The 21,484-nt window shown below is 43.2% G+C and overlaps 1 protein-coding gene across 1 annotated transcript; it reads left to right on the top strand.

The window, feature by feature from the left end:
• Positions 1-357: 357 nt before the first annotated feature.
• On the top strand, positions 358-13,594 carry LOC139397465 (N-acetyllactosaminide beta-1,3-N-acetylglucosaminyltransferase 2-like). Its single transcript, XM_071144159.1, has 4 exons — positions 358-494; positions 3,806-3,955; positions 7,455-8,009; positions 11,630-13,594. The coding sequence occupies exons 2-4, from the start codon at positions 3,839-3,841 to the stop codon at positions 12,194-12,196; spliced, it is 1,239 nt and encodes a 412-aa protein (XP_071000260.1). The 5' UTR covers positions 358-494; positions 3,806-3,838; the 3' UTR covers positions 12,197-13,594.
• Positions 13,595-21,484: the final 7,890 nt, after the last annotated feature.

Here is a 21,484-nt window from a genome sequence, read left to right as displayed (position 1 = left end):
CCCTCTTGTTTGCTCAGAAAGCCAATAAGTTAATGATTATCACAGTTCTCTGTACCCTGCTGTCAAGCATGAGAGCAGGACCATCATGCAACAACATGTCTAGGTGGCACTGAAATGAGAGTCCACAGAATGTCTGATTGATTGTAGATAACAGAAGCCCTCAGCATGTAAATAACAGAAGCCCTCAGCAGTGGTAGAATGAAAGAAATGATGCAAGAATTTAGACTCGTCTGAGAATAATATTAGCTTCTTTCTCGTTCTGTGTGTTTGAGAACAGCTTAGTTCTAAACAGTGTCTCATACTGTTCCTGGTCATCTCTATCGTGGTGTTGACACACAGTTGGTCTTTCTTGCCTACAGGTTGCTGCCACACCCCTCCCCCCTCTGTGTCCCATTGGCTGCTGTTCCCCAGGGGGTGGGACTCAGTATGGGTTAAGAGCTGTGAGGCCAGACTGAGAGGACAGTGAAGCCTGACACACTCCACCCGCCACACAGGTAAGACCAACTCCTGTTACACACACACACAGAGAGAGAGAGACTCCACCCACCTACACAGGTAAAACCAACTGTTATGCTCACAGGTAAAAGAACAGTAGAGAGTCAATGCAATAAAGATTGCTTGTGTACTATAGGTGTGAGGGGAGGATGACTGAGAGGGAGAGAATGAAGAAGAGGGAGGATGAGAGGACACAGGGGGCCTGAAGGCACTGGGGCAGAAGTGTTGCTAGGAGACAGTGAAACTGAAACACAAGACAGCGAAAGGGTAGAACGAGGGAGAGATGAGGAAGCAAGATAAAGGACACCTGGAAGTAGTGAGAGGAAGAAATCCGAAATAGAGGGGAAGAGAATGGGGGAGGGTTATGGTGGGTAAAGAGGAGGTCATTGTGTTTCGATGGGAGAAGTACTCTGAGAAGGGTTAGTGGGGGAGGGAGAGAGTCTGCGTTCAGCCTTGCTCAGGTGGGTTGTTCTGCTCATTCCAACTGGAATAGCAAGAGAAGAATGTAAATATTTGATTTTGTCCGAACAGGAATCCTGTCTTTTTGTGTGTGATGGTGACCAGGTCTTAGCAGCAGTTCAACACTATGTTCTACTATGTTCTTATCAATGAAATCAAAGCAAATGTTTAGCCTCAGCTTAAATGCAAATGAGTCGCCCAATTTTTGCATGTCACTGATGTCAGTAGAGACAATACCTAGTAAATGAAGTAACCCAGGGATGGTGTCAGACAACTAGTAAATGAAGTAACCCAGGGATGGTGTCAGACAACTAGTAAATGAAGTAACCCAGGGATGGTGTCAGACAATAACTAGTAAATGAAGTAACCCAGAGATGGTGTCAGTAGAGACAATAACTAGTAAATGAAGTAACCCAGGGATGGTGTCAGTAGAGACAATACCTAGTAAATGAAGTAACCCAGGGATGGTGTCAGACAATAACTAGTAAATGAAGTAACCCAGAGATGGTGTCAGTAGAGACAATAACTAGTAAATGAAGTAACCCAGGGATGGTGTCAGTAGAGACAATAACTAGTAAATGAAGTAACCCATGGATGGTGTCAGACAATAACTAGTAAATGAAGTAACCCAGGAATGGTGTCAGACAGTAGAGACAATAACTCTAGTAAATGAAGTAACCCAGGGATGGTGTCAGATAATAACTAGTAAATGAAGTAACCCAGGGATGGTGTCAGATAATAACTAGTAAATGAAGTAACCCAGGAATGGTGTCAGACAATAACTAGTAAATGAAGTAACCCAGGAATGGTGTCAGATAATAACTAGTAAATGAAGTAACCCAGGGATGGTGTCAGACAATAACTAGTAAATGAAGTAACCCAGGGATGGTGTCAGACAATAACTAGTAAATGAAGTCACCCAAGGATGGTGTCAGACAATAACTAGTAAATGAAGTCACCCAGGGATGGTGTCAGATAATAACTAGTAAATGAAGTAACCCAGGGATGTTGTCAGACAATAACTAGTAAATGAAGTAACCCAGGGATGGTGTCAGATAATAACTAGTAAATGAAGTAACCCAGGGATGGTGTCAGACAATAACTAGTAAATGAAGTCACCCAGGGATGGTGTCAGACAATAACTAGTAAATGAAGTAACCCAGGGATGGTGTCAGACAATAACTAGTAAATGAAGTCACCCAGGGATGGTGTCAGACAATAACTAGTAAATGAAGTAACCCAGGAATGGTGTCAGACAATAACTAGTAAATGAAGTAACCCAGGGATGGTGTCAGATAATAACTAGTAAATGAAGTAACCCAGGGATGGTGTCAGACAATAACTAGTAAATGAAGTCACCCAGGGATGGTGTCAGACAATAACTAGTAAATGAAGAACCCAGGGATGGTATCAGACAATAACTAGTAAATGAATAACCCAGGGATGGTGTCAGACAATAACTCTCTAGTAAATGAAGTAACCCAGGGATGGTGTCAGATAATAACTAGTAAATGAAGTAACCTAGGGATGGTGTCAGACAACTAGTAAATGAAGTAACCCAGGGATGGTGTCAGTGGAGACAATAACTAGTAAATTAAGTAACCCAGGGATGGTGTCAGACAACTAGTAAATGAAGTAACCCAGGGATGGTGTCAGACAACTAGTAAATGAAGTAACCCAGGGATGGTGTCAGACAATAACTAGTAAATGATGTAACCCAGGGATGGTGTCAGACAATAACTCTAGTAAATGATGTAACCCAGGGATGGTGTCAGACAATAACTCTAGTAAATGATGTAACCCAGGGATGGTGTCAGTAGAGATAATAACTAGTAAATGAAGTAACCCAGGGATGGTGTCAGTAGAGATAATAACTAGTAAATGAAGTAACCCAGGGATGGTGTCAGTAGAGATAATAACTAGTAAATGAAGTAACCCAGGGATGGTGTCAGTAGAGATAATAACTAGTAAATGAAGTCACCCAGAGTAACCCAGTGAAAAGGGAGTGAGTCTATAAAGGTTTTATAAACTCTGTTTTGAACAGCCAAAATCTCCAGGATCCCATCCTGTTTTATTCAATCTGTTGAGTCACTCTGAGATGAGGTCCAGATTAGTGAGGGGGTGTTTAGGGGAGAGGGGGAGGTTTAGGGAGGGAGGTGGGTGTGTTGAGGAGGAGGGGTGTATTTTTTTTTGTGCCCCCACACCCACATCCTTGTGGTTATGATTCCACCTTGGTTGGCTGTATCAGCTGTGCTCTTGTAGGGTTGGAAGCCAAACCTGCACAGCCAATATCTCCCCTAGGTTGTGCAGTTGTCATCAGTCAGACCAGGACCACAGATTAGGATCACGAGGGCTCTCTGAATGATAAAGCACATGATCAGTGATTCGCTGCCTAGAAACATTACATTTCCCTAAATAACATTTCCAACTTTCCTGAAAGACTTTCTGGCCATTTCAAAATAAATAATTTCAAATGTTCAAACTGACCCAAAAGTCTCCATCGTAGAGTCGAGCAGAGTTTGAATAAATTGTAGATTTGCAATTTGATTACCATTCATCTGAAATTGCTCATGCATTATTCTGGAGCATTGATTCTTATAAACCTGTGTTCTCTTGAAGTGCAGACATTACATCCTCCCCCTCCTCTCCCTCGTCTATCTCTCTCTCTCCTCTCCCCCGTCTATCTCTCTCTCCTCTCCCCCGTCTATCTTTCTCTCCTCTCCCCCGTCTATCTCTCTCTCCTCTCCCCCGTCTATCTCTCTCTCCTCTCCCCCGTCTATCTCTCTCTCCTCTCCCCCGTCTATCTCTCTCTCCCCTCCCCCGTCTATCTCTCCGCTCTCCCTCCCTCTAGGTGGCTAGAGATCAGAGGTCGTAGCTAGAGGTCATGGCGGGCCTGAGGAGGAAGCTGAAGTTTCTGGTGACGTTGATGACGGTCAATCTCTTCATCTTCATCCTAGTGTTCCACGGAGGAGGAGGAGGACAGGACAAGGGACACAACAAGGTGAGAGGGGACAGGACAAGAGACGCAACAAGGTGAGGAGGGGACAGGACAAGAGACACAACAAGGTGAGGAGGAGGACAGGACAAAAGACACGACAAGGTGAGAGGGGACAGGACAAGGTGAGAGGGGACAGGACAAGGTGAGAGGGGACAGGACAAGGTGAGAGGGGACAGGACAAGGTGAGAGGGGACAGGACAAGGTGAGAGGGGACAGGACAAGGTGAGGAGGGGACAGGACAAGGGACACAACAAGGTGAAGAGGGGGCACCACAAGGTGAGGACAAACGGTGGGGGGGAGGTGACAGGACAATATTCATTGTGATGTAGAACTGCTTCTCTAACCTCTCCTCGGGGACCCCCAGAAGTCTCACAATGTTTTTGTATCACTGAACCATCTGTCCTGATTCACACTAATCAAGGGCTTGATGATTAACTGATGACTGGAGGTGTCTAGACTTGACAGTTCATGCAGCTTTAGTATTCTGATCAGAGAGTTCTGGACACATCATGTATCCACGTGTAAATGTGTCTACCGGGGTCACAGTGTGTCACAATCCCCTTTTCCTGCTCTATATTCCATTTCCACTATGCCTTCTACCAACAGAGCCCACTGTACGCGCTTTCAGTAGCCTTGATCTACGTCTGTTACGTTCCCCAGTTTCTGTGTTGTGAGTTTGTATGTTCATTTGAGGAAATGGCTTCCTGGATTCTAAGCAGCTGATTGGTCAGCCCCATGGTGGATTGAGCTCTGACCCCTCCCTCTCGTCAGGGGATACAGCTTGTCTCTCCAATCACCAACTCCTTCTCCAGCTTGATAAAAGCCCGTGTTCCTTGGTCAGGGAAAAACAGCTTCTCTTTATGTCCTGTGTTGATTATTGTGGCGGTCAGTAAACGTTGTGTGGATATTATTTTGTAGCCACTCCTTCCGGGGTCTGTGTCTGCCAATACGACTTAGTGGTTTTAGTTATTGAAATTGTTCACTTAAAGTATTAGTAATTTTTCTGTTTCATTTGTTCCCGGGGGGGAGGGCACCTTGGGAACGTTTAGGCAAGAGGCCTGCGGGCATACGTGACCTGTAGTATTGAATCTGTCTATGCACACGAGGTAAGACCTGGGTGGACCACCACCTGTATTCTGGTTAGCGCGCCAGGCGGTGCTCAAGGTTAGGTCAGAGGTGGGGATGCGGGGTCAGAGGTGGGGATGCGGGGTCAGAGGCGGGGACTCTAACTTTTAACTTTCTTTGCTTTGGTTCCGTCCAGCCCCTTTTCCCCACCTTACCTTGTGAAGGAAGAATAAATTCCCTGTAAAGTGTTTTTCTCTGCCTCTGTCGTCCTTCCCTGCACCTCCGATCACCATACTGTTACCCTCCACTGGGGGCTGGGATGTACCATACTGTTTCACTCCACTGGGAGCTGAGATGTAGCAGGGTGTTGTGTTTCACTCCACTGGGAGCTGAGATGTAGCAGGGTGTTGTTTCACTCCACTGGGAGCTGAGATGTAGCAGGGTGTTGTTTCACTCCACTGGGAGCTGAGATGTAGCAGGGTGTTGTGTTTCACTCCACTGGGAGCTGGGATGTAGCAGGGTGTTTCCCTCCACTGGGAGCTGAGATGTAGCAGGGTGTTGTGTTTCACTCCACTGGGGGCTGAGATGTATCAGGGTGTTGTTTCACTCTACTGGGAGCTGAGATGTAAGCAGGGTGTTGTTTCACTCCACTGGGAGCTGAGATGTAGCAGGGTGTTTCCCTCCACTGGGAGCTGAGATGTATCAGGGTGTTGTTTCACTCCACTGGGAGCTGAGATGTAGCAGGGTGTTGTTTCACTCCACTGGGAGCTGAGATGTAGCAGGGTGTTTCCCTCCACTGGGAGCTGAGATGTATCAGGGTGTTGTTTCACTCCACTGGGAGCTGAGATGTATCAGGGTGTTGTTTCACTCCACTGGGAGCTGAGATGTAGCAGGGTGTTGTGTTTCACGCCACTGGGAGCTGAGATGTAGCAGGGTGTTGTGTTTCACTCCACTGGGAGCTGAGATGTATCAGGGTGTTGTTTCACTCCACTGGGAGCTGAGATGTAGCAGGGTGTTGTTTCACTCCACTGGGAGCTGAGATGTAGCAGGGTGTTTCCCTCCACTGGGAGCTGAGATGTATCAGGGTGTTGTTTCACTCCACTGGGAGCTGAGATGTAGCAGGGTGTTGTTTCACTCCACTGGGAGCTGAGATGTAGCAGGGTGTTGTGTTTCACTCCACTGGGAGCTGAGATGTAGCAGGGTGTTGTGTTTCACTCCACTGGGAGCTGAGATGTAGCAGGGTGTTGTGTTAATCACCATACTGTTACCCTCCACGGGGGAGCTGAGATGTAGCAGGGTGTTGTGTTTCACTCCACGGGGGAGCTGAGATGTAGCAGGGTGTTGCGTTCCCTCCTCCAACGTACGTAACAACGTCCAAAACCTCCTGAAGTGGTCAGTCAGATCGGAACACAGTCAGACCACAAAACCACTCGTTTAGCAGAAGTCACATCTAAGTGTCAAGTCTAGACACAATCATACGTGGAATGCAGTGGAGGCTGCTGAGGGGAGGATGGCTCATACTAATGGCTGGGATGGAGCAAATGGAATGGCATCAAACACTTGGAAACCATGTATTTGAAATAATTCCGCTCCAGCCGTTACCACGAGCCTGTCCTCCCCAATTAAGGTGCCACCAACCTCCTGTGATGGAATGGCTGGGAGTCCCTGAGGTGAGGTCTGAAAACCACTCGTCTAAAAGACCGAACTGATTCTACGCTTTGCGAATATGTCGGGGCCTGTTGACTTTTCTGTGTTTTTAATAATATTTCCACACAAACCATGTTTCACTTGGAGGATGAAGTAACACTGAAATTGTGAAAATGATGATAAAGCCCTTTTAGTGTAAAAGCTTGTCAATTTAAACGCTTGGATTGTTTTTGCATGTTCAGGTGGGATGGAGTTTTTGGCCCTCAGCATGACATCACAATCGGATCTGATTATTCTGACCTATGACCAGTCATCTCTTATTTGCATATGTATCCTCCTCCTTTGAAGGACACGCCCACACGATCAGACTCAGCATTCCCCTAGCAAGAGGAGGCTCGGGGAAATAAATAATAAAATATATTTGGAGTTATTTTTGAGAAAGGAACCGTCATTTATTAAACCTACTGTGATTTTACATATGAAATTAAAAAGACTGCACAGGGCTTTAATTGTTGAAACGTGTTGAATAATCTTTGTGTTAAATCAGTGTTGAATTGTCTTTGTTAAATCAGTGTTGAATTGTCTTTGTGATAAATCAGTGTTGAATTGTCTTTGTGTTAAATCAGTGTTGAATTGTCTTTGTGTTAAATCAGTGTTGAATTGTCTTTGTGTTAAATCAGTGTTGAATTGTCTTTTTTAATCCTCTTTTTTTTTAAAGGTATGTTTTGTTGTTCTCGGTTTAGGATATTCAATTCATTTATTAATTTCGTCCTTCCTTCCTCCATTCAAGGTCCTTGTCCCCTCCAAGCGATTCTGGTCCAAACTGGCTCCTAGTCAGGCCTACTGGAACCGCCAGCAACAGAGACTGGACCTCCAACACAACCCCATCCTCGCCTCCTCCAATAGTAACAACACTAGCGATGATGATGATGATGTCAGACCTGTCCCTGATTGGCTCAACGACACGGGGCTGAACCCTGACCCCTGCCAACCGGACTACAGAGTCACCACTCACGTGAAAGACTACAATTCCCTACCTCCTCGTTTTAAAGACTTCCTGCTCTACATGCGCTGTCGGTCGTACCCTCTAGTGGTGGACCAGCCTCACGTCTGCCAAAAGACCCGGAGAGGGGAGCCGCCCTTCCTCCTACTGGCCATCAAATCCCTCGCTCCTCACTTTGACCGCCGCCAGGCCATCCGCCAGTCGTGGGGTCGAGCCGGCGTCCTCGCCAACCGGACGGTTGTCACGGTGTTCCTGCTCGGCAACACCACGGCCGTGGACCACCACCCAGATCTGTCGGAGATGCTGCGCTATGAGAACACTCACCACCGCGACATCCTGCAGGTATCAAGAATATACACGTTAATGTCCTCAGGGTGTCAATAATAGACACGTTAATGTCCTCGGGGTGTCAATAATAGACACGTTAATGTCCTCGGGGTGTCAATAATAGACACGTTAATGTCCTCGGGGTGTCAATAATAGACACGTTAATGTCCTCGGGGTGTCAATAATAGACACGTTAATGTCCTCGGGGTGTCAATAATAGACACGTTAATGTCCTCGGGGTGTCAATAATAGACACGTTAATGTCCTCGGGGTGTCAATAATAGACACGTTAATGTCCTCGGGGTGTCAATAATAGACACGTTAATTGTCCTCGGGGTGTCAATAATAGACACGTTAATTGTCCTCGGGGTGTCAATAATAGACACGTTAATTGTCCTCGGGGTGTCAATAATAGACACGTTAATTGTCCTCGGGGTGTCAATAATAGACACGTTAATTGTCCTCGGGGTGTCAATAATAGACACGTTAATGTCCTCGGGGTGTCAATAATAGACACGTTAATTGTCCTCGGGGTGTCAATAATAGACACGTTAATGTCCTCGGGGTGTCAATAATAGACACGTTAATGTCCTCGGGGTGTCAATAATAGACACGTTAATGTCCTCGGGGTGTCAGTAATAGACACGTTAATGTCCTCGGGGTGTCAATAATAGACACGTTAATTGTCCTCGGGGTGTCAATAATAGACACGTTAATGTCCTCGGGGTGTCAATAATAGACACGTTAATGTCCAAAAGTTTGGACACACCTATTCATTCCAGGGTTTTTATTTACTTTTCCTATTTTCTACATTGCATAATAATAGTGACGACATCAAAACTATGAAATAACACATATGGAATCATGTAGTAACCAAAAAAGTGTTTAACATCTCAAAATATATTTGAGATTCTTCAAAGAAACCACCCTTTGCCTTGATGACAGCTTTGCACACTCTTGGGATTCTCTCAACCAGTTTCATGAGGTAGCCACCTGGAATGCATTTCAATTAACAGGTGTGCTTGAGCAAATTTAAATTGTGCCATTTATTTCCCAGGGCAGTGTGACTAAAAAGACAACGGAGGCTTTAGTTTTTCTTCAGCCTTTTTTATTATATATATATATATATATTTACTTTAAAGAGGACTGAGATTGGTTATTTTAAAGAGGACTGGGATTGGTTATTTTAAAGAGGACTGAGATTGGTTATTTTAAAGAGGACTGAGATTGGTTATTTTAAAGAGGACTGAGATTGGTTATTTTAAAGAGGACTGAGATTGGTTATTTTAAAGAGGACTGAGATTGGTTATTTTAAAGAGGACTGAGATTGGTTATTTTAAAGAGGACTGGGATTGGTTATTTTAAAGAGGACTGGGATTGGTTATTTTAAAGAGGACTGAGATTGGTTATTTTAAAGAGGACTGGGATTGGTTATTTTAAAGAGGACTGGGATTGGTTATTTTAAAGAGGACTGGGATTGGTTATTTTAAAGAGGACTGAGATTGGTTATTTTAAAGGGGACTGAGATTGGTTATTTTAAAGGGGACTGAGATTGGTTATTTTAAAGGGGACTGAGATTGGTTATTTTAAAGGGGACTGAGATTGGTTATTTTAAAGGGGACTGGGATTGGTTATTTTAAAGAGGACTGGGATTGGTTATTTTAAAGAGGACTGGGATTGGTTATTTTAAAGAGGACTGAGATTGGTTATTTTAAAGGGGACTGAGATTGGTTATTTTAAAGGGGACTGAGATTGGTTATTTTAAAGGGGACTGAGATTGGTTATTTTAAAGGGGACTGAGATTGGTTATTTTAAAGGGGACTTTATGGGAAAACACCCTAAAATGTTGTGAGGGGGTGGGGGTTATAAGCTGACATAGAATTGTTTTAAGTTGGTCAAACCGTGGATCATTTAGCTATTAGTTTTTTTTATTTTAGGACCCCTTTAGGTTCTAAAAAAATATATATTTTAAAAATGATTTGATAACATATTGAATTTGTCCTTTTACTACGAAATCCCATAACACATTCATAAATGCCAGAGAAGACGGTCAAAGAACAAATCATAACGAACAAGGTTTTGAAGTGTCAGTCCCATATCAAGGAGCTATAAGACAGCTCAGGAAATGCTAGATGTGTTTATCTTTTACATGTTGAACCCCCCCCCCCCCCCCCCCCCCACCACCAAACAGATCTCTACCTGAAACTGGCAGATTTTGATGGGGGTTTATGTTATTATGTTACTTAGATTGACACACCGGTTCATCAATCGACAAGGGGGGTGTTTTTAAATATAATATTGTATTTGTGTGGTGATGTTGTATGGTGTCTTTTGAACTCACTGAGTGGTCCACAATGTTGGTTTTGATCTGTAATACAGTTGGAAGTCAGACGTTTACATACACCTTGGCCAAATACATTTAAACTCAGGTTTTCACAATTCCTGACATTTAATCATGGTAAAAATGCTCTGTCTAAGGTCAGTTAGGATCACCACTTTATTTTAAGATTGTGAAATGTCAGAATAATAGTAGAGAGAATTATTTATTTCAGCTTTTATTTCTTTCATCACATTCCCAGTGGGTCAGAAGTTTACATACACTCAGTTAGTATTCGGTAGCGTTGCCTTTTTAATTTGTTTAACTTGGGTCGAACGCTTCGGGGAGCCTTCCACACGCTTCCCACAATAAGTTGGGTGAATTTTGGCCCATTCCTCCTGACAGAGCTGGTGTAACTGAGTCAGGTTTGTAGGCCTCCTTGGTCGCACATGCGTTTTCAGTTCTGCCCACAATTTTTTGAGGACATTTCTCCAAAAAAGTACGATCTTTGTCCCCATGTGCAGTTGCAAACCGTAGTCTGGCTTTTTTATGGCGGTTTTGGAGAAGTGGCTTCTTCCTTGCTGAGTGTCCTTTCAGGTTGTGTCGATATAGGACAGTTCTTTGCTGTTCTGTGATTGATTTGCACTTTTCGCACCTAAGTATGTTCATCTCTAGGAGACAGAACACGTCTCCTTCCTGAGCGGTATGACGGCTGCGTGGTCCCATGGTGTTTATACTTGCACACTATTGTTTGTATAGATGAACGTGGTACCTTCAGGCATTTGGAAATTGATCCCAAGGATGAACCAGACTTGTGGAGGTCTACAATTTTTTTTCTGAGGTCTTGGCTGATTTCAGGTACACCTTCCAATGGACTCAAATTGTGTCAATTCGCTTATCAGAAGCTTCTAAAGCCATGACATAATTTTCTGGAATTTTCCGAGCTGTTTAAAGGCACAGTCAACTTAGTGTATGCTTGACCTACTGGAATTGTGATACAGTGAAATAATCTGTCTGTAAACAATTGTTGTAAAAATTACTTGTCATGCACAATGTAATGTCCTAACCGCCAAAACTATATTTTGTTAACAAGAAATTTGAAAAACAAGTTTTAATGACTCCAACCTAAGTGTATGTGAACTTCTGACTTCAACTGTGTGTCTTGTCCAATGTTGCAGTATTGGTGTGACACAGAGATACTCAGACTCTTAGTATGCTGACATATAACATGGGATAAACAGTGGAATAATGAACCAAATACTCAAATCTATATGTAGTATTTTTTGTTGTATAATAATCGTTTTAACTCTACCCCCAGTGGGACTACCGGGACTCGTTCTTCAACCTGACCGTCAAGGAGGTGCTCTTCCTGGACTGGATGACCACACGCTGCCCTGGAGCTCAGTTCGTCTTTAAAGGGGACGATGACGTCTTTGTCAATACGTTGAGGATCCTGGCCTTCCTCGAGGGCCTCTCGGGGCCCCGGGCAAGGGACCTGTTTGTAGGGGATGTGATCACCAACGCGGGGCCAAACAGGGATAAAAAGGTGAAGTACTTCATCCCAGAGAGTTTGTTCGTTGGCAAGTACCCGCCATACGCGGGCGGAGGGGGGTATCTGTACTCCGGGGACCTGGCCAGACGGCTGCACGGAGCCTCGCAGCACGTACCTCTCTACCCCATCGACGACGTTTACACAGGGATGTGTCTGAGGAAGCTGGGGCTGGGGCCGGAGAAACACAAAGGCTTCAAGACGTTTGACATTGAGGAGAAGTACAGGAGGAACCCGTGTGCCTATAAGGGTCTGATGCTGGTACACAGCCGGACACCGCAGGAGATGATCCAGATCTGGGCCTGGCTCAATGACCCCAACTTGACCTGTCAGTAACTTCCCAGCCCGTCTCCATTTTGACTTCAGAAACCGGGGACAACAGGTGTCGGTGGCCATTTTGACTTCAGAAACCAGGGACAACAGGTGTCGGTGGCCATTTTGACTTCAGAAACCGGGGACAACAGGTGTCGGTGGCCATTTTGACTTCAGAAACCGGGGACAACAGGTGTCGGTGGCCATTTTGACTTCAGAAACCGGGGACAACAGGTGTCGGTGGCCATTTTGACTTCAGAAACCGGGGACAACAGGTGTCGGTGGCCATTTTTTATTTGAGCTGTCAGTAACCAGGGAAGACAGGTGACTTAAACTGTCGGTAACTGCCTGGACCAGACACCACGACAGGCGGCCATTTTGTTATGCTGGTTGTTATAGTAACTCTGTGAGAGGTCAGTGGCCACTGTTTTGTGACACTTGGTAGGGTTGTTACATTCTAAAGGTCAGACACAATTTTGAGACTTTTTTTTATTTCATTTTTTTAGGGAAGGATTATTACTCTTGGAGGATCAGTCGAACATTGGCAGCTTTAATGTTGTTATTATCATGTTTGTTGATGCTAGTTAACCGTCTTCAAAGTTGAATCTTGGATGAACATTTCAGGTTTTGAATCCCAAGATAAAGAGGGCGTGACTGTGATGGCGGTACGATGGCAGACCAGCGTGTCTCTGAGCTGTCTAAATGGTCGTCATGGCGTTATGATGGTCAACATGTCTGAGCTTTCTAAATGGTCGTCATGGCGTTATGATGGCCAACGTGTCTCTGAGCTTTCTAAATGGTTGTCATGGCGTTATGATGGTCACCGTGTCTCTGAGCTTTCTAAATGGTCGTCATGGCGTTATGATGGTCACCGTGTCTCTGAGCTTTCTAAATGGTCGTCATGGCGTTATGATGGTCACCGTGTCTCTGAGCTTTCTAAATGGTCGTCATGGCGTTATGATGGTCACCGTGTCTCTGAACTTTCTAAATGGTCGTCATGGCGTTATGATGGTCAACGTGTCTCTGAGCTTTCTAAATGGTCGTCATGGCGTTATGATGGTCACCGTGTCTCTGAACTTTCTAAATGGTCGTCATGGCGTTATGATGGTCACCGTGTCTCTGAGCTTTCTAAATGGTCGTCATGGCGTTATGATGGTCAAGTCTGATGGATCTTTCATGATTCCCCGCTGTGTGTCTGACGTCACAAAGAATCTGTACCATGTTGTATTATGAGGAGTTGGAGACAGAGGAGTCTGATCCCAGATCTGTTTTGGTCTGAAAATGACCGTAAGAGTTGGCACAAGACTGATCTGGAACCAGGCTAATGGATGAGTGCTCAGCTGGTCTGGGCCGTGCTAGATAAAGAGTCCCTGATGGAGAATGTAACTTGGGAAAATAAATCTAATAAAAAAATGTTAAAAACAGACACGTTTCCCAGTCTGAAGAGATCTGACTGATGGACCTTAATGATAACGCTTTAACACTGTGTGTCTGACTGCACAAAGAGCTTTCAAAATGCTGTAAAACAGTGACTCTAGTAAGTGCCAAGTACTGTAACAGGGTTGACTGTAACAGGGTTGAAGAGTTCATGTTAAATCAGCCATAAATCTCTTTGTGCCGGGGGGGGGGGGGGGGGGGGGGGGATGGAAGCTTGTTGTGTGCAACAGGGAGGGGCAATCGAAGGCAAGCTTCTTTTTTTAAATATATATATTTCTGGGTAACATGTAACGTGTTCTGCTCAACCCGCCTCAGGTTTCCACCACAAAACATCAGAAAATGTACAAAAAGAGCAGAACCAGCTCACCTGCTTTACACTGATTTGACTGTTCAATGTTGCTTTTGGAAAAAAAATAACATTTAAGAAGGAATAGTTTCACCTTATTTAAACGAGGGTTCAGTTCATGTAACAAGGTTCACCTTAAAATCAGGGACAGGTTGTTGTTGTTTTTTTTACCTTTAAAATAATTCACTAACCACATTAAATGAATTAATCTCTAGAAAATAACCAGGTCTTTACAATGTTGGTGAAAACCTCTGGGGTTGAAGTGTCCTGCAACAGTTGCTACATCCAGTTTGGATTCTTGAAGAATGTAACTGATAAATACCTCATGAGCTCAACTGTCACCACATCAGTCCTTCCATCCATAGCCCTGTCTGGTTCTTCAGCCCAGTCCCTCAGCTTTTTACCAAAACAGGGGCGGGGAGTTCATTTATAGTTTTTTTTTTTTTTACTGCTGATTGCAGCTTTAAGTGGGTTCAAATCTAGCCAAAATACTGACTTTATGTCACTGTAGCAAGTCTTTTCATATTAAAAGTCAGATTCTGTGGTCTATATTAAAGGGCCTGTTAAAATACAGTATTGGTGCACAGTTGTAACTTAAATATCAAAGGGAAGCAGCTCTGTGGAACAGCTCTGTTCAGCGTTGCTTCAGGGCCTCCTTGTGAGCCTGACATCTTCATTAACAAAGAAACCGTCAAGCTGAAATGGCTGCTTATAGCATATTTTCACAAAGACAACTATCATTTTCATATCGAACACCCCCCCCCCCCCCCCCCCCCTGCACAAACTATAACAAAGATGAAGATCGAACCGTAACCAAGGCGATTGGCTCGTGGGTCATTCATGTTCTGCAACGGTGTTTACTGCCCGTTTGCGAGCAGATCAGAGAAATACGGTTTTATTTATCCACAATCATTACTGTTCTTGTCAGATGGTAAAAAACCATGTCAAAGGTCAAATCCAGAATATTCTATTCCACCGCTGCCTTAAAGGTTTATAGGAAGACGGGTGGAAGACGCTACAAGATTTACTTCAGTTTGTTAGAGAATTTCCATTATTGAAATGTTGATGTAACTAACATTTTGATCTCCTCGCAGTGATCTGCATCTAGGACGATCTAGCCGAAAGAGCTGTATGTTTTATAAGGTGTTTATTTATCAACTAATGTATTCATCAACTGTCTGCACAACTTCTTATTGGGTGACAATTATAGTACATTTTTGTTTTTGTGTATTTTACTGTCGAAATAAATGGATGTTGAATAAGTTACATATATACACTGTGCCCAGGTCAGGAATGACTCGCGTCAATTAATATATCTATATGCTGTACGTTGAGGGGCGTTGTGACAGGAAGACAGGCTGTACGTAGAGGGGCGTTGTGACAGGAAGACAGGCTGTACGTAGAGGGGCGTTGTGACAGGAAGACGGGCTGTACGTTAAGGGGCGTTGTGACAGGAAGACAGGCTGTACGTAGAGGGGCGTTGTGACAGGAAGACAGGCTGTCCGTAGAGGGGCGTTGTGACAGGAAGACGGGCTGTACGTAGAGGGGCGTTGTGACAGGAAGACAGGCTGTACATAGAGGGGCAGGAAAACAGGTCATTGGCTCTGTCTTAATAATAATATTTGTAACATGCAAATACACATCTGAGCCTCATTCAGTCTGCAGTTAAAAACGTTGTGGAGGGTTGCAGACAAATATCATGAATAGAGCTTTGTGATTCCTCATCCTGCAGGTCAGAGAGGCATGTTAGTTCTACAAAAAAATATATCTGAACATTCCACAAGTGTGCTCTGCTGAACACAGCCCTGTTGTTTACAAATCACATTGATAATGATCCATTCCCCCTGGGGGGGGGGGGCGTTCAGCAAGACACAATGTTTGGGAACGTTCAGATAGAAATATGCTCTGTAGAACAAACATGCCTCTCTGACCTGTAGAATAAGGAATCATGTTGGCTCTATTTCTGGTGTTTCTATCTGCAACGTTGTGGCTGCTGAACGTGGCCCTGGGGTTCTATTGTCGTAACCAGGAAGTGGACAGGAAACAGTGAGGGCAGGGCCTCTGCTTCAAAGAGGGCAGAAGTCTGTCTCCAAAGACCTCTGTTAGACTGTCTAATGTGTACAATAAAAGAGTTGGTGTTTTATTGAAAACAGTGAATCTGATCAACTGTTTTATGTTCAGTTTGCAGCAAAACAAATCTTAACCCCGATTTCATTGCAACCTCGTAGAGACACGCCTCATAATTCTGCTGGAACCAATGAAATGACTCCCCTGTTTGCCTGGGTCATTGTACAGGGCCGTATTCGTCTAGTCCCCCTGAAGACAGACATCCTGTTGAATTCTTCCTTCAGTCCTTTCTTGGTGATTTATATCTGGTCTGTCGTGTGGTTGTTTTCTCTCCATCACATCTCTGTCAACAGACCCTGTCAAATCAGAACAATTATTATGGAAGGAAGGAAGGAAGGAAGGAAGGAAGGAAGGAAGGAAGGAAGGAAGGAAGGAAGGAAGGAAGGAAGGAAGGAAGGAAGGAAGGAAGGGTTTTGAGGCATTTGTAGAAAATATAACTGGGCTGAAGACCTGGTACAGCCTAATGGTGCTGAGTGTTCTCTGAACTGTACTGGTCCAATAACAATTTTTGGAACGTAAACCTAAATTGTTCAAAGCTATTTTCAATGGTGTACCCTAATGAACATGCCTCAGAAGTGTAAGCTAAGAAGCTCACAAATGAGTTTTTCCTAGGAAATTTTGGGGCGTGATACTAGTTATCCCAGCCATAAAGTCGTTAACCCTGTCCATTTCTTCAATTCATCTTCTTAAAATGTTATTTTAAACCTTCACCACACTGCTACTCTTATGCTTAACCGTAACCACACTGCTAACCTTATGCCTAACCTTAAATTAACACCAAAAATAAAAATGTTCTTTTGATGAATTTTTACGATCTAGACAAATGTCTTTGTGTCTCTGTAAAAATCTCCTAGGAATAACAAATATGCAAGCAGCTCTCACGTCCTGTGAGGGTCATCTGAATTCCTGTTTCCCCGGCGTTCATTGGGACTTACTGTAGCTCTCAGCACCAGTCAAACCAAAAACAGTGACAGGATGTCGTCCACGCATGTCCTGTCAGGTGGTTAGAGTAGGGTGGAGAATGTTTACATGTGTAAATGTATACATCATGTATATTATTTATAATCCTGATTTTTAAGTCTGCTATGCCGGTATGATTCGAGCTACTGCATTAGACTTTCAGTATATCACATTGTTATTTATCTGACTGAGGCTGAAATTCAGGCACTTGGTGACTTCCTGTTAATATCTCTTCTGTTATGTCTAATATCGCCTCTGTTTCTCGTCTCGCGTCTCTATTTGGTCACTTGTCCGTTTTTCCATGGCCTTGATGAAAATAAAAGAGAGCCGCACACTCTAGGAGCTCAGATGCAAAAATGTAATACCAGCCAAGCTGTCTTAATCAGGGTGATGAAAGATGAACATTAATTCATTCTCCTCATTTCTGTTTGAATGTAAAATATTCCTCTATTGCGACACAACTGAACAAAAAATATAAACGCAACATGTAAACACAAAAATACGTTAGGCGGCTTATGGTAGAGATATTAACATTCAATACTTGGGCAACAGCTGTGGTGGACGTTCCTGCAGTCACCATGCCAATTGCACGCTCCCTCATAACTTGAGACATCTGTGGCGTTGTGTTGTGTGACAAAACTGCACATTTTATAGTAGCCTTTTATTGTCCCCAGCACAAGGTGCACATGTGTAATGATCATACTGATTAATCAGCTTCTTGATATGCCACACCTGCCAGCTGGATGGATTACCTTGGCAAAGGACAAATGCTCACTAACAGGGATGTAAACGAATTTGTGCACAAAATTAGAGAAATAAGCTTTTTGTGCGTATGGCAAATTTCAGGGATCTTTTATTTCAGCTCATGAAACACGGCACCAATACTTTACATGTTGCATTTATATTTTTGTTCAGTATACATAATGGTACACTCTACATATCTAGAGTCTATTTCCATGGTCCAAACCCTGGATTCCCTTGGTTATGAAACATTACAAAATAATCAATCCCATTATTGTTGATGTCCTCTCTCCTGACCATAACATTCCTGTAATCTGTTGGAATTGTGTATGACTTTAGTGTTGCAAAATTCCAGTAACTTTCCCCAAATTCTCTAGAAATCCAGGTTAGATCAATCAAGGAACAAGGTAGAAATCTAGCATCTTCCAACCAGGATTCCTGGAAAATCCGGGAATATGGGGAAAGTTACCCATGGAATATGGGGAAAGTTACTCGGGAATATGGGGAAAGTTACCCGGAAATATGGGGAAAGTTACCCGAAATGTTTATTTTTATAATAAAACATGTTTTGCAACACGACAAGAGTTGATTTGGACGCATTCTGCACAGTGGATATATCTATATATTATATACCAACACATGCCTTTGGTTTCTCGTTACCCATTTAAGTCTGTTTCATTGAATTTGTTTTTCACCTGTGGTTTCTCAGAGCCGTGCCATGTGTGGTTCTTTTGCTATGACTAGATGATTATTATTTCCAATAAAGAATATTTTGCTGTTTTTGTAGATGGTGTTGGATAATGGTGTTATAGAAGAAATGCTATCCCTGTTTTTTAGAAGATTTGTACAAACTTATAACTTATAATAGCCCAGATGTTCTGTTTGTATGTTTTTAAACTACCGTAGCCGATGGTAAAGCTTCTTCTAGTTATTTTAATTCTATATTCAACCACTGAAGAAGATAAGCAGCAGCTGAGTGATGTTTGTAAACTACTTTCAGACTGGTAGCAAGGCCCACTCATTGAGACGACCCGAGGTAGAACAAAAATCAACTACGTTTCTCACATCTCTCATTTATTGGTTATGTAAAAATATTTTTGAGGTTCAGTGGTTGTTGGTAGATCTGGTCTTTAGTGACCTCTGTAGGAAAGATGTGGTAGTGTATTTAGAGACCTCTGTTGGAAAGACGTGGTAGTGTATTTAGACCTCTGTAGGAAAGATGTGGTAGTGTATTTAGAGACCTCTGTTGGAAAGACGTGGTAGTGTATTTAGACCTCTGTAGGAAAGATGTGGTAGTGTATTTAGAGACCTCTGTTGGAAAGACGTGGTAGTGTATTTAGACCTCTGTAGGAAAGATGTGGTAGTGTATTTAGAGACCTCTGGAAAGACGTGGTAGTGTATTTAGACCTCTGTAGGAAAGATGTGGTAGTGTATTTAGAGACCTCTGGAAAGACGTGGTAGTGTATTTAGACCTCTGTAGGAAAGATGTGGTAGTGTATTTAGAGACCTCTGGAAAGACGTGGTAGTGTATTTAGACCTCTGTAGGAAAGATGTGGTAGTGTATTTAGAGACCTCTGGAAAGACGTGGTAGTGTATTTAGACCTCTGTAGGAAAGATGTGGTAGTGTATTTAGAGACCTCTGGAAAGACGTGGTAGTGTATTTAGACCTCTGTAGGAAAGATGTGGTAGTGTATTTAGAGACCTCTGGAAAGACGTGGTAGTGTATTTAGACCTCTGTAGGAAAGATGTGGTAGTGTATTTAGAGACCTCTGGAAAGATGTGGTAGTGTATTTAGTGTGACTTGGAAAGATGTGGTTGTGTAGCCTTACTGTCCTCAGCACAAGGCGCACCTGTGTAATGATCATGCTGTTTTAATCAGCTTCGTGATATGCAGCACCTGTTAGGTGGATAGTGAGCATTTCTCTTTTGGCCAGATAATCTAACAGGGATGTGCACAAAATGTGAGGAATAAGCTTTGGAATCTTTTTTTTCCAGCTCAAGAAACATGGGACCAACACTTTACATGTTGTGTTTTATATTAAACAACTTATAATAAAACTAAATAAATAAACAAAATAAATTGGAAACTGTTTCCACTGGACAGTTCTCACCACCAGGGGGCAGAAGTGATGTGGATGTTAATTCACGTCAAGACTACAGAGGAACATACACACATCTGAGAAATCCTTTGGTTGTTCCCAAAACAGGTGGCAAGTTGATATGTCCCTAACATCCACATCAATACCATCTCACCCTGTTCCATCTAGATGATATGTCCCTAACATCCACATCAATAACATCTCATCCTGTTCCATCTAGATGATATGTCCCTAACATCCACATCAATACCATCTCACCCTGTTCCATCTAGATGATATGTCCCTAACATCCACATCAATAACATCTCATCCTGTTCCATCTAGATGATATGTCCCTAACATCCACATCAATACCATCTCACCCTGTGTCCCTAACATCCACATCAATACCATCTCACCCTGTTCCATCTAGATGTCCCTAACATCCACATCAATACCATCTCACCCTGTTCCATTTAGATGATATGTCCCTAACATCAATACCATCCCACCCTGTTCCATCTAGATGTCCCTAACATCCACATCAATACCATCTCACCCTGTTCCATTTAGATGATATGTCCCTAACATCAATACCATCTCACCCTGTTCCATCTAGATGATATGTCCCTAACATCCACATCAATACCATCTCACCCTGTTCCATCTAGATGATGTCCCTAACATCAATACCATCTCACCCTGTTCCATCTAGATGATATGTCCCTAACATCAATACCACCTCACCCTGTTCCATCTAGATGATATGTCCCTAACATCCACATCAATACCATCTCACCCTGTTCCATCTAGATGATATGTCCCTAACATCCACATCAATACCATCTCACCCTGTTCCATCTAGATGATATGTCCCTAACATCAATACCATCTCACCCTGTTCCATCTAGATGATATGTCCCTAACATCAATACCATCTCACCCTGTTTCATCTAGATTATATGTCCTTAACATCAATACCATCTCACCCTGTTTCATCTAGATGATATGTCCCTAACATCCACATCAATAACATCTCACCCTGTTCCATCTAGATGATATGTCCCTAACATCAATACCATCTCACCCTGTTCCATCTAGATGATATGTCCCTAACATCCACATCAATACCATCTCACCCTGTTCCATCTAGATGATATGTCCCTAACATCAATACCATCTCACCCTGTTCCATCTAGATGATATGTCCCTAACATCCACATCAATACCATCTCACCCTGTTCCATCTAGATGATATGTCCCTAACATCAATACCATCTCACCCTGTTCCATCTAGATGATATGTCCCTAACATCCACATCAATACCATCTCACCCTGTTCCATCTAGATGATATGTCCCTAACATCAATACCATCTCACCCTGTTTCATCTAGATGATATGTCCCTAACATCAATACCATCTCACCCTGTTTCATCTAGATGATATGTCCCTAACATCCACATCAATAACATCTCATCCTGTTCCATCTAGTTGATATGTCCCTAACATCAATACCATCTCACCCTGTTCCATCTAGATGTCCCTAACATCCACATCAATACCATCTCACCCTGTTCCATCTAGATGATATGTCCCTAACATCAATACCATCTCACCCTGT

The sequence above is a fragment of the Oncorhynchus clarkii genome, unplaced genomic scaffold (assembly GCF_045791955.1).
Source record: "Oncorhynchus clarkii lewisi isolate Uvic-CL-2024 unplaced genomic scaffold, UVic_Ocla_1.0 unplaced_contig_7013_pilon_pilon, whole genome shotgun sequence".
NCBI lineage: Eukaryota > Metazoa > Chordata > Actinopteri > Salmoniformes > Salmonidae > Oncorhynchus > Oncorhynchus clarkii.
The sequence above is the reverse complement of the archived record's forward strand: the minus strand, read 5'-3'. Positions and strand labels throughout refer to the sequence as shown.